Here is a 14,705-nt window from a genome sequence, read left to right on the forward strand (position 1 = left end):
TTAGGTTTCTAACAGGACTTGGGAGACACCTCATCATTCTGGATGTGAACTGAGGCTCAATCCAGACAAATTGAAAGTGCTGCTGGTAGGTGCTCCACCAGATAGGTCAAAGGGCCAATTCCCTGCCCTAGAAGGGGTTGCACTTCCCCTAAAGAACAGGGTTCCTCAGCTTGGGGGTGCTCCTTGACCCGAGTCTGACCTTGGAAGCCCAGGTGGACTCGGTGTCCAGGGGTGCCTTCTTATAGCTGCAGAGAATATATCAACTTCGCCCTTACCTGGATGAGTGGAGCCTGGCAACAGTCACACATCCACTGGTAACAACCAGACTGGACTAATGTAATGCGCTATACGTGGGGCAGCCTTTGAAGACAGTCCAGCAACTGCAACTGGCACAGAACCAGGCTGCGTGGCTGGCAAGTGGTGCCGCTGCACGGACTCATATCATGTTGGTTCTGAAAAATTTACATTGGCTGCCGGTTGCTGCTCGGGCCCAATTCAAAGTGCTAGAAATCGTCTAGAGGGGCGGGGTATAAATTTAATAAATAAATAAATAAATATAAAGCCCTAAACGGCTTAGGGCCTGGTTACCTAAAGGACCGCCTTCTTCCATATGACCCTGCCCGTCCTCTAAGATCAGATCAGGAGGCCCTTCTGAAGGTGCCATCACTGAAAGAGGTGAGGAGGATGGCATGCCAAAATAGGGCCTTCTCAGCTGTTGCCCCCCAACTTTGGAGCACCCTCCCTATAGAGATCCACCTCGCTCCAACACTTTTGGCTTTCTGTTTAGCCAGCATTTTAATTAAATAGTATTCTTTAGCTGGCCATATGAGCAGCAGGATTTATTAATATTAATGTTTCAATGATTGTTTTTAATATAGGGCATTTTTATAATGTTACCTATTTTTTATGTTTTTAAAGTTTTAATATTGTTGTACACCGCTCAGAGACCCTTGGTAATGGGGCGGCTAAAAATCTTGTAAATAAATAAATAAATAAATTCTGAGTATACTTTGCTTTACCCCTATCAAGCTTCGGTGGCATGAGGATAAGGTGGGATATGGGACTGTTCAGCTTTCTCCCACAGCACAGTTTGCATAGGCTTTGCCCTTATTTACAGAGTCTTACAATGACCTTGTAAGCGCAGTATAAGCCCACATGGTCACAGGCCTTGGCTCGATTATTGTAATTTCACTCAGCAGGTTCTTCTATCACTCTCAGCTTGTTCAGAAACAAGCAGCATGCTCACTCTTCTAGTCCAAGCTACACTGATCATATTAGCTTCACTCCAGCTGCCTATAAAGCGTTGAATTGACTAAGCTGGCCCTGTCATTCTTAAAAGCCCTTTGCTGTGCAAGCTCAGGCGACACTTGAGACTTGGAAGTGCAGCAGCCCGATCCCGATAAGAACGTCGTTTCAAAATCTGTTTGTCAAGCTGCTTCTCACCCTTCACTCAGATCACTCTTCCAGATTCAACATATAAAGAATGTGGAGGTGGATGCTGTAAAGAGAACAAAAGGTGGAACCACCAACACATGTCTAGTTAAGGTACATGTGATAAACTTGCCACGGTTGTTGTATCTCCCAACGTCTCACACTGACCTGGGGCTGCCAATAAACATTTGGCACTCTGGAGAAACTGTGGCTTAGGGAATCTTCGTTTGCTATTTAACATGGGTTGAAACTGATTGCTTGTCACACCAGCAAGGATGAGATCTTTGTATTTTTTTTTTAAATCATAGCACCCAAAAGTCTGCTTGAATTGCCCCAGCTCAAAGTCTTGGGGCTAACAACCTCCCACCCCACAAGCCCTCTCAGGTGTTTGACATAACGTACAGCTGGTGCATGAATAAGAAAGAGTCCCTCCATTTCTGAGTTCGGAGGCGGGAGTACTGGGTGTGTAGGGCCAAGTTCCCTGGTACTGCAAAGCGTTAGGGATCTTGTAGTTTCTCAAGAGATATAGAGATAATGGTCAGGGAGACTACAATCCCCCTAATGGTTTGCAGTGCCACAGAGCTTAACTCCATCCAGACAGTTCTTCTGCTTCAGAACTCAGAAATGGATTGACTCTTATTTATACACCAGCTGTAGGTTAGGTCAAACACCTGAATTGACTTTTTTGAGAGGTGGATTAAAGCCACCAGAATATTACCTGGGGCAGTTCCAGCAGATTTCTGAATGTAATGATTCAAAATATATAAAAACTCAGTTCCTACACACCATAATATGCACCTGCCTTCAGTGCAGGGGAATTGGTGCCAGCCAGCTCAGGTAAGGGTTAGAACCTAGTGGAGAGATGATGAAAAAACTGAGAAACAGTGCCAAACTACAGCATAGTAACCATCATTTACTTGCATTCTCTTTGCTACCAGTGGACATAATACTGAAGCGGTTACCCATATCTCATAGTGGATAGTCAATGCATGCCATGTACAGCACAATTTACCACAGAAAATAATGGTGGTGGCGGCAGGAAAGCTGGCAACATGGGCAACAGAAGCAAGATTGGCAGCAAATGTGTCAGGACACACTGGTGTTCTCTTAAGATACAAAGATATCAAAGATACAAAATGCAGAGGACAAGCAGGTATGAAGTGTAATTGTCAGTTTAAACCGTAAGAAACTTGGCACAGTCAGCACACATCTGTTAAGCCATTGTCACTGTTTTCTCGATTTTTGTGAGTTTGCATTGAATTCTCAACCCATGCTATCTCCATATCTAACTTGAAGGCCTGTGACCTTGTATCAATGAGACTGAAACTCTTAATAGAAAAGTGGAGGTTTTAAAAAATTTGACAAGCAGAATGTTATGTTAGAATCACAGAAACATGCTGGGTAGCGGTAGGAGGAAAGGAAAAACCAAACTCTCTCATATCCTATCTTGTCCTTAGAATGTTCATGTTTGAAGGTGACCAAAAAGCAAAACAAAACAAGTCAAAATGATGATGCATCTCCCAACCTGTTGCAGCAGTCTAAAGCAGCCATTCTCAACAGGGGCCATATGACACACACACACCGGCACATTTGAAGGGGCCACAGACTGGAAAATAGGATAAGTTTCTGAAAGATATTTGTTCATGTTGGATGGTTGTTTGAAAGGGGGCCCTGAAACCTGAGAAGATCTCCTAAAAGGACTCTGGCAAAGAAAAAAGAAAAAAAAGAAAGAAAGAAAAAGATTGAGAATGAATGATCTAAATAAGCCTTAAATTAGTCTTTCAGCTTTTTGTAGGATTGCCATATTTCCTGTCAAAGGAAATGTTGTTCTGGTCTGGCAAGGATGGTCATATTTTGGTGTGGAGGTAAATTCCAAACTGCAGGCATTCATTGTGAGAAGCTCCAAAGAGAGTTGAAAAATATAGGCTCTGGTGTTGATCCACAGAGGAAAGAAGGGTTACAGTTGTAATCATTACCAATAGCAGATCTTTTGTAAAGCTAATGGGTCTTAGTTGCCTGCTCAAGATAATGTTACAACAGCAATAGCCTACAGTGAAATATTGTCACTTAGAAAAGTTATTTTCCTCAGCTACTCTAATAACTCAATTAAATTAAAAACAGAGTTTAATTTAAACTCAATTAAAGCAGAATTAAACCTTTCTTTTCCATTCCCCCCACCAGACAGTTGATTGTCCAGTTTTCTCTTGAATAGTATTTCATGGTAGTATAGTATACCTTTCAAGTATTTGAAAATTGCTATCATGTCTCCCCTCAGTCTTCTTTTCTCAAGGCTAAACATGCCTAATTCTTTCAGTCTTTCCTCACACTGCTTGGATTCCAGCCCCCTGATCATCCTTGTTGCCCTCCTCTGAACTATTTCCAATTTGTTAGCATCCTTCTCGAAGTGTGGTGTCTAGAACTGGACACACTACTCTAGATGAGGCCTAACCAGTGCTGAATAGAGGGTCACTAGTTCTTTGAAATGGTTTAGCCATTTAATCTCAGTGCTTTTGAAGGAAATTTCAGGGGATGGGCCTCTTACTTACATGAAAGGTGCGATATAAATGAATGGAATAAAACCAGAGGGTTTTTTTTTTTACTTGGGGGGGCTTATCTATAGATGACTCGTAGAACTATCAGAAAAACATTGTGTAGCTGTACCATTTTTCCCCTCCATAAATGATTTCCTATGGAAAGAAAAGCGGAAAATATGGTAGAGTTACAAGTGGAAAATGCTGCCATCTGCCCCATAACATTCAGTGAATGAAGCAAGCGGATTGCACAATAAAAGCTTTATCTGAATGCTCCCTTAGGCTCTACGGATGAAAGTCTATAACATGTAATTAATTAATAAATAAAATGCTTTTTTCAAAAGCTGAACTGCATTTTATTTTATTTTTCTCACAATGCTCACTGCAGGTCACATTGCTAGGTGGGGTGGTATTTTTCTGGTCAGTAATTCTCTGTTCCTTCAGAATGTTTTGTTTCTTGTGGTGCTGGATAAAAGGTTTTGCTGGAAAACTTCCAGATGCTTCCAGTCGAGCCAAATAATTTATATAATCTGGAGAGGGGAGAAAAACAACACCTCTAAATGTCAGAGAAACAGCAGAACAGACCTGTAGTTTGGATTTTCTGGAAAGTTGTCAGTTTGAGAGCAAATACAATAGCGGACACTGGTAAAAACATGCTCAGAAAAAAACATGGCTTTCCTCCATCTGTGTCTGAGCCAAGTGAAGTAAATGATTCCATTCTGCAGTAAGGAAATAGTCATGTGCAGCAAATGGCAACTATAAGCAGTCCCGAGAGCACAGAATGACCTTGCATATGGTCAACTTTAAAAAGGAACCATGTATGGACCATTTAGAAACCCTAGGGAATGACTATTTATTTATTTATTTATATTTATTTATTGGACTTATATACCGCCCCATAGCGCTACAAGCACTCTCCGGGCGGTTTACGATTTTTAATTATACAGGCTACACATTGCCCCCCCAGCAAGCTGGGTACTCATTTTACCGACCTCGGAAGGATGGAAGGCTGAGTCAACCTTGAGCCGGCTACCTGGGATTTGAACCCCAGGTCGTGAGCACAGTTTAGGCGGCAGTTTTAGCTGCAGTACAGCATTTTAACCACTGCGCCACGAGGCTCTTTACTTCAGTGGGGTCTTGACTTAAGAACGGCTCGAGTTAAGAACATTTAGACTTAAGAACCGCTCTCATAGGAAAATATTGACTTGACTTAAGTACTTAGATTTAAGAACTGAAAAAAACCCACGTGGGAGGCAGGGGAAGTGCAAAATTTGAACTTTTAGTTAACTGTTGGCCAGTGAAAAGGGTGCCTGTCTGCTTCCTCACTCCTCCCAGCGTTTGGATTGGGAGACAGTCTTCAGACTGCCTGGTACTGTACTGCCTGGACTGTATTTTCCCTGCCTTCCCTGAACCTTTCTTGACCTAAGAAAAAAGAAACAAAATATCCCCCTTTAGTGGTCGAAGGCGGAATAGCAGCTTCCCATTAGTTTCTATGGACAGAAAAGAGCAGATACGGATCAAATGGTTCTCAATGCATTCCTATGGGAAATGCAGATTTGACCTGAGAACTTTTTGACTTGAGAACCGCCTTCCAATACGGATTAAGTTCTCAAGTCAAGACCCCACTGTATAAGCTACACACACTATGGAAAAGCCAGAGGTTAAATAGTAAGGCACATCTTTTGTATGCAAATGTTTCATGTTCAGTCCACTGTATCACCAGGTGGACTAAGAATTGCACTCATCCATTGCCCTGAACAATCACAATCACAATCAACGAATGTAGGCACTACTAGCCTGACTCAGAGTAAAAATAGATGAACCTGAAATTTAAAAAGGAAAATTCTTAACTAACGGAAAACTCTGAGCACTAAAACACAAGCTTCTTTCACCTCCAGGAGTTTGCAAATTAGCTTACATCATTAAGTGATTGATTTTCAGGATTTAAGGACCAGATGCTTTTAAAGTCCAATTTCACAAACCCAAGAGACTGTATCAATCATTTATCTCCAACATTAATGTGTTCTCACATCTAATATGGGCAAACAATAATGTCTTTTTTTTTTTACCTCAGGACAAGATGGCTTTCTATGCTATTGTTAAAAAAATGCTAATAAAATTCCAAGCAGCAATGCCATATATATGAGGTATTTTATATGACAAAATATTGCTAACACTTGGAGATATTCATGTTTGGACTCCAGTTCCCAGGATTCAAGACTCATGCCTGTTCCCTTCTGTGCCAAGAACAGTACATTTGTCTGTACTCTTTGTGCATAGCTGTTTTAAATCTTAAAGGAACAGCAATAGAATGTTCATAAACATTCCATAGTGTGCTCCTGTCTGGATTCTGTGGAGTTATATGTTTAATACAAACATTATAAACATTATGAACTTTACAAAGGTGCAAATACATTTTTTTTCAAATAACAAACAACAACAGTAACAGAAGAACGTCCAAATTTGATGCTCCAAAATATAAATTATGAATTCCAATTCACTGATACTCTGCCAGATCAGAAGGCACTTGTAGGAAAAAAAACCAAAGTAGTGCAAATGTTTCTGTAAAGCAAAATGGATCAGAAGTCCCAGACATCTATATTGCTTGAGGCAAAATATCCACAGCACTAGTAAAAACAGCTCTGGGTATAAAGGAAGACCTAGACAAAGGTGATATAAGCAACTGTATCATCATTCAGGAGAGTAACAGTTCCTGTCTTCTCCAGCTCTTTCTGTTCCTTTCCAAAATGTAATTCTGAATCACACCTACTGAGCTGAACCAAATAGTCCACAGGTGTTAAAAAGGACATCAGGAACTAAACCAATTGCTATGGAAGACTGCAGCCTGCTTTGGTTTTGTTGTTTTTATAGATTTTTCTTGTCTTTCTTTGGTAAATTAGGAGAAGGATACCTTTTTTTCCCCTGTTCCTTAGACATTTTACTTTTAAAAAAAGAATTTGATATATTAGAAAGTCTCCAAACTTACTTCCCACCTTAACTAGCACAACACAGTTGTAATGACTCATTGTATCTTTTATTACATTGTTCATTGCTTTTTCACTGCTGCTTCCTTACCTTTAGGAAATGGGACACCTTAAAATCATTTACAGAATGGAACAGAACTCCAAAAAATATACCTAAAATGCCACTAAAACTGCCTTAAAATGTCCTAAAGTTGTAACATGAAGTAGTTCTAAACACTACCTGTTTAAATACCCACAAAGTGTAATATAATTCTTGTTGTTATATAGTTTCTGAAACATACAAAGGTATTGAGCTACCAGTAATGACATTGTTAACATATTACTTCAACATTGTGCATAAATCTATGTGTTATAAACTTTATCCTCTTTGTGAGCACAGTAAGTGCTCAAAAAACATTACCCTAAAATGGCTTTTTGGCATCATAAATTAATATATAGATTCTCTGCCAGCAGATACCAAATCATTCTAGGGGGAAAGACTTCAGTTTGTTTTCTTAGCCTCTAGATTCTCTTGCACATGGATTTTAATGACAACCGCTAAACCTGCTATCAAATAAGATTTTCCATATTTTTCCTAGTTATGCTTCTTAATAGAATGTTGCAGGTGATTTAATGAATTTTTATAACACAAGAGACTGAAAGCAATTACCATTCCAAAACCAGGAAATATGGATAAAAAAAAGTGGCCATGAAAATACAGTTACAACAGCTTTCAGCCACAAGCAGTGGCTGTGATATCTATGCGTGGTCAGCAAGATTTTTTTAACATATATTTTTGTAAGAGGAAATGGAGAAAACAAACAAAATGTTAAATGGGAGTTGTACCCTAACAAGGTGTCCTTTTTAAAAAACTGCTATAGTTCTGATTTAAATTGTTTTTATGTGCTGTCAAGTTGTCTCCAACTTATGGTGACCCTATGAATGAGCGATCTACAAATGTCCTCAACAGCTCTGGTTAGCTCTTATAAACCCAAGCTATGTCTTTCTTTAGGGAGCCAATTCATCTTGTATTTGGTGTTTCCCCTTTCCCAGCATCATAGTCTTTCCCAGAGAATCCTGCCTTTTCATGCTGTGTCCAGAGTAGGACAGGCTCAGTTTTGGAAATATTTGGAATTCATCAAACAAAGCCATATTTGGATCATTCCGAATAAATAAGAATCCTAATTCAACAGCTCCAAATATCTATAAGAATAATTTCTAACATCTGGAGTCCCATTTACTCCTCTAGATTAGAAAACAAAATTGCTAGAGGAAGAAGTGAAAATGAAGTGACTTCTGAAAAAATGCAACTCAAAGACAATCTAGCACCACGGGTAGTAGAGGCAGAGAACTCTGATTGAAATTGCTATGGGTTTCCCAAGAGAGGGGAGCTGGGGAGAAAGCAAACTCTGTAAATGATGTGTGTCTGCACCAATGAAATCAAGAAGAAGGCATAGACACCAGAAGGTATTTTTTCACATTGGTTCTTTCCAGTTGAAAAGTGAGCCTAGCTGATCTTGTGAACATTTGCTATAAGATATGCTCTTGTGCAAGCCTGCACTGCAGCAATTTTCTCTGTGTCTTTTCTGAACCCTCAACTAACATTTACATTCTCTATATCTTATTGTACATTATTGACTTAATACATTTAGGAATAAGATTTAGGATTAGCAGATTCATGAATGTTATAACTCAGCAGGAAAACATCGTACTAGGTTTTACCTTTGGGGAAAATCAGGCAGCAGAATAAGTTGAACACGGTGACATCAGTGTAGACCAGGACACTGACATGCAGGCTGGCTGTGGGAAGGCAAACTTTGGGTTCTCTTCCCACAACCAGCCTGCTTGACAATGTCCCAATAATCAGCTGATTGGTGGGACATTGACAAGCAGGCTGGCTGTGGGAAGTTTAACTCTGATTTCCATTCCTGCAGCTAGCCTGCTTGTCAATGTCCCACCAATCAGTTGTTCAGCGGAACATTGTGTTTTAATGATGAATATTTGTTAATTTGTCAGTAAAATTCGGTACTTTGTTGATTTGTCCATTTGTCAATTTTGATGAATGATGAATTGCTACAAATCACATTTTTTTCCAATTCATCCCCATCTCTAATTCAGAATTCTGAATCCAAAAGGCTGTAATTCCAAATTCTGAATCAGAATTTTGAATCCAAATATTCGTGCTAATGCAGATCCCTGACTGAAATCATATTAAATATACCCAAGATGTGGGCTTTTGATTGATTATTTAAATTACAAGCGACTGAAATCTTCAATCAGTCTACTAATCCAAGCTAGCAGAAATATTTTGCCTCAGTGTTCAAAGAACTCTATACAGCTTTCACTGTACAGTTAAACACACAGTGAGTGGAAACCTCCCAGAAAAAAATACCATGGATGAGGCTATATTTTTTATGGATCTTATTTATTAGAAATAAGTAATATAAGTATTTTATTGCACAAGACACTCATCAGTATGCACTGCAGGAATTAAAATTCTGAATACGCTTTTGCTAATAGAGATTGATGTAATTACTCTGCCACATGGCATATTTTAGTCTTGGAAAACAATTCTCTAGTAACGCCAGAAATAAAAACGGCTCAGAGACAAATTTGTGGTGCTGCTACCACTATTGTATGTATTACCAAGTGAACAAGCAAGGTCATGGCAATCTGCAGCCTGTTATCATGATCACAGATCAGACAGACACAGTTGCCAGTCTAAACAGATATGGTGTTTTGATTAAAATGTTGAACAGGGACCTGGGAGATTCATTGGGTGAATTTGGGCTCTAAGCCTTAACCATCTTGCAGAGTTGTTCTCAGGACAACTCTGCAAGATGGTTAAGGCTTAGAGCCCAAATTCACCCAATGAATCTCCCAGCTACCGTATGTCTGTTACCTTGAATTTACTGGTGAAAACCTGGGTTAGAGTCTTAACTGATAAACAAAAATGTTCAGCCATTGATATTTCATAGTAAGGACAAACATCCGCATTCCACGGCCTCAAATGAGACCTACTGGCAAGAATAAAGAAGGAGCACTAACATTGCTAGAAACCCTTTTTTTTTCCTTTTGACAAAAAAGTTTACTTAATATAAAATGGTTTTAAGATGGATATACATTTGCTCTACAGAAGCTTTAATATGCTACAGTGCTTGCATGATAGCTCCATAAACTCCACGTTATTACTGGGCCCTCTGATTAGGGATGAAGGAATTAGCCCGATGTTTCAGCGAGAAATTTGTCAGCTCCTATAAATTGACTCAACAAGCCATCTGTAGCAATGGGTCTAGAACTATTAGTGTGTTATTGATTGTGTTTTTAGCTAATGGCCCAAGGCAGCATTCACTTCAGAGAGAAACTTTGTTGTATCATTGATGTGAATGAATAAATAAATAAAACAAAAGCCTGGGCTTCTGTACATGCCAATAGTGGAAAGAAAGAGGTAAGAATTTACTGGACTGGAGCGTCATGGTCCTTTGCCATGCCCAACAGGGCAACTGAAACATTTGTGCTTCCTTTTGCTACTATGCATCCCCATAGCAACCGGCTGGTGGACATTGCTGGCCTGCAATGCTGCAGAAAGATGAAGTTTCAGTGCAATGCTAGCTTGGCTTTCAACTTTTATGGCCTCTCATCTCACGCTTCACCTCTTTGAAAATAGAATTTATGAGGAGAGCAGTGAACTTTACCACATCACTAATTTTATGGCTGCCCTTGTCAAACTGCTTCCTGCTGTTCATTAGCAAGACACTGAAAGCAGGAGGATAGTGGTAGAAGCCCCTGGTCCCCAGTGCATGGGTGTTAGTAACTTCATTGGTGGTATGACAGTAGTAATTGGACTATACTGGAGGATCCACTTTATGAAGGAAAGGGGTGTCTGTTCTTCTGGTATTCCTATGGAGGGTACTGAACAAAACAATGAAAACTAGCACATATTTGCAAAAATCCTATTATTTAGTGTAGTAGAATGCACTAGAGTAGGTCCATTGAATCAGTGGGTAGTTGGTGAGCCAATTCCTCTGTAAGTTTCATTGAGTCAAACTGGCTTACTGTAAGTGTGACTTACTTTAGCCTAATAAGTCAGTTAGAGAACTTTGTTGTTGTTTAGTCATTTAGTCGTGTCCGACTCTTCGTGACCCCATGGACCAGAGCACACCAGGCCCTCCTGTCGCTGTGGTCGCTGTGGCAAGATCACCACTCAATGGGGGCCAAAACATGTCAGCATGTAGACATCTCCCGCACAGATTCCACAGAAATAATCACATACACAGGGATATGAGCCCATATCAAATCAAGTTACTTGGATCTCTCACAAAGCAGTCACTTTGTAACTTATTCCAGCAGGCCAACCGAACTGATTCTAATAAGAACTACAATTTGATCATGGCTTTTTCCCTTCAATTTCCCTATCCCTGTCATGCCTTAAGGCAGGGGTCCCCAACCTTGGGCCTACAGATGTTCTTGGACTTCAACTCCCAGAAATCCTGGCCAGCAGAGGTGGTGCTGAAGGTTTCTGGGAGTTGTAGTCCAAGAACATCTAGAGGCCCAAGGTTAGGGACCACTGCCTTAAGGGCATGACAGGAATAGGGAAATTGAAGGGAAAACTCATCTTTGCAATCCACCTTGGGTGCCTTTTTATAAGTGCTTTAAGTAAAGTAAGTAATTAACACTTCACAATGTGTTAATTTATCTTAACAGTTCCCACACCAACTTTTTAAGGTAGGCTTGTATCATCCCCAATATTGCTGATTTTGAGTGTGGAGAAAGTAACTGAAGCAAACTAGCAGTGGTTTGTCAGCAGTGGATAATGAGAAATTCCAAAATCTTAAGCTGCAACACTATACATATCTTCCTGACAATACATCTTGCTGATTTTTGCAGGTACAGTATATACTATCGCACTGTTAGTCGCTAAAATACGACACCCCTCTCAAAAGTAATGAGAAAAAACTATGGAAACGAAATTCACTAGCTGTCAATTCTGTCTGTATGTATTGGCAACAGCCATGGCTAAACCTCCCTATATTTACTGCATGAACTGGTGTGTATAAATGCCACACAGTCATTCTGTCCAGCCCACCTATAGGGCTCAAGATAAGCAATGACTCACACGTGCCCCGCCAAAAAAAGAAAGTTATGTCACACTGTGCCAGCACTGGAGTGTGTGACATGCAAAAAGACATCACTCACAAGGTTGGCAAGGACAATACACAAATGGCTTTCCACGTGGAGAGAACTATGCATGATGGCTGTAATTGGTGTTCATGTGGCCAGCGCTATATATATATATAGCTCGGTGTAACTTCATAAGCTATAAATGCACTCTGTTTAGTTTCTTTCTTTGGCCTTTCTGTAGCTCTGTCCCTCTTGTGACCAGAAGCTGCATTCTTGCCTTTGCTAGCTCTTTGTTCAACTTGGTGAGAGCTCCCATTGGCTGGAGCCTCCTTGTGGGCGTCACAGTCCCTTAATTTATCTCCTCTCCTCCCACAAGACCAGCGGCTGATACGTGATTGGTCGTGGGGCGGAGCCTTTCTATGGCTCCTGTTTTGAATCAGGTAATTTGATCCACTTATATATATATAAGTAAGAAAGAATATATATATATGCATGCTAGGTTTAAATGGGGCAAAGGAAAGCCTGGTACCTCTGCACAAGAGCCAGCAACAGCAGTAAGAATCCACTAACAGAAGAGACTACCTTTGGGTTCCTGATTAGTTCAAAGCATTCAACCATCTGCCATGCTAAAAGGGCGGCCATTAACCTAAGCAACATCTGAGAGAAGCCAATACGCTCACCTTGTTTGGTCGTCCAGAGGCCACCGAGGATACGCAGCAAAGATGTCTTCCCTGTTCCAGTGTTCCCAGTAATAAATAGGTTGTTTCCCTGTGTAATCCTCAGGTTTAGATCTTTAATAAGCAGCTTGTCAGAAGGCGCTGAGACTGAGATGTCTTCCAGGAGGAAAGCTGTGTCACTTGAAACCATCTTGTCTCTCGAAACACTAAAAGGATTGAACCCAATGAAAAGAGAAGGTGAAAGAAATATAAAAGGAAAAACAAGAAGAAAAAACAGAGTGTTTTTCCCCTCTCAACCTCAGGTTGTACAGATGCTTTGGCTAGAGTTTAGAAAATTTACTCTTTCAGCCCCTAGCTGGAAAAATGGTACTGGGAAAAGGCAATTTTTCTATGCCCTGGATTTGGATTGAATTGCTCATTTATATATTTATTAAACACATCTACAAATTGCTCTTCTGCATATCAGAACCCCAAAAGCAATGTGCAATAAAATTACAATATAAAAACAAATTGTTCTTAAGGCAAAACTAAGGGGAGTTTTTAAATGTATGAGTAGTACTTCTTCTTGCCTGTGCTGTCTAGCTAAATGGTAATGCCATGTAGGTGAAGACACCAGCTATCTAAGGCTCACTGATCAAAGTGGAAGAATTTAGACTCACTTTTGTTGCTTTTTATATCTCACCTTTCCTCCAGTGAGTTCAAGCCCCCACGGATAGATGACTTTCCTCTTCCCCACTTTATTTTCACAGCAACTGACCAAGAGATTGTGACTAGCCCAGGTTACCCTGTGAATTGCATGGCTGGAATGAGGACTGAACCTACATTTCCTGCATCCTAGTCCACCACTCTAACTAGTACACCATCCTGGCTCTCCTTATGCCACAGGAACTCGTTCTTCTCTTGAAGGTCTGGACATTCTAATTACAAATATTCATCTCCTGATGCATAAGGAGAGTAATGGAATACTGCTTATTTCTTTTCTAACAATGCCTCAGAGGGAAGCCCGAACTCGTGTAACCATGATGGGACAACACAGACTCTCATACACCATATGAGCTCTGATGGAAGCAGAGGCCTTCCTCTGTTCTGCCAGAGCGCAGAGTGACACACAGAGGGCAACAACACCATCCACTGAAGGCCACAGACAAGACGACTCACCTGTGCGTGTAGCCGGCTACATCAGACAAAGTGGTGGAGAGGTTGATGAGTTGACTGAAGCAGTTAATCAAGTAAATAGAGTCTTCTCTTCTCGTCATTTCCTGACAACCTGCAGGAAATGGACAATGTGAGCAAGACAGCTGTCATCGACATCGAACTGAGTAGACTGCGGATGGACATTGTTGCCCTGCAAGAGACGAGATTGCCAGACATGGGATCTCTCAAAGAAAAAAACTTCTCATTCTTCTGGCAGGGAAAACCATTGAACGAGACCAGGGAACATGGTATTGGCTTTGCGGTCAGAAATAGTCTGCTGAGATCCATTGTTCCACCTACTGTGGGGAGTGAAAGAATCCTGTCTCTGCAGCTCCACTCATCAGCGGGACTGGTCACCCTCATCAGTGCATATGCACCAACACTGTCATCCACAAGAGAAGTCAAAGACAAATTCTATGATGATTTGGCGGCTACTATCAAAAAAGTCCCTGAGAGAGACTTTATTCTCGGAGACTTTATCGCTAGAGTTGGTGCTGATCACAACTCTTGGCCCACCTGTCTAGGCTGTTTTGGCATTGGGAAGATGAATGAAAGTGGCCAACATTTGCTAGAGTTTTGCTGTTATTATGGTCTTTGTGTCACCAACACGTTCTTTAATACAAAGCCTCAACACAGAGTTTCCTGGAGACATCCAAGATGGAAGCATTGGCATCAGCTTGATTTGATCCTCACTAGACGTTCTAGCCTATCTAGTATTACGATCACACGCAGTTACCAGAGTGCTGATTGCGATACTGATCACTCCCTGGTGCGTAGCAGAATAAAAC

General features: G+C 40.7%; 1 protein-coding gene across 1 annotated transcript; it reads right to left on the minus strand.

Annotated features, from left to right (window-relative positions):
* Positions 1-1,195: 1,195 nt before the first annotated feature.
* On the minus strand, positions 1,196-14,003 carry LOC140702904 (lysosomal cobalamin transporter ABCD4-like). Its single transcript, XM_078392725.1, has 4 exons — positions 13,882-14,003; positions 12,727-12,929; positions 4,337-4,492; positions 1,196-3,133 (listed from the first exon to the last, which is right to left on the minus strand). Coding segments are annotated over exons 1-4 (459 nt in total). The 5' UTR covers positions 13,980-14,003; the 3' UTR covers positions 1,196-3,131.
* Between the last annotated feature and the right edge of the window lie 702 nt (positions 14,004-14,705).

This window comes from Pogona vitticeps, chromosome 1 (assembly GCF_051106095.1).
Source record: "Pogona vitticeps strain Pit_001003342236 chromosome 1, PviZW2.1, whole genome shotgun sequence".
NCBI classification, from domain to species: domain Eukaryota; kingdom Metazoa; phylum Chordata; class Lepidosauria; order Squamata; family Agamidae; genus Pogona; species Pogona vitticeps.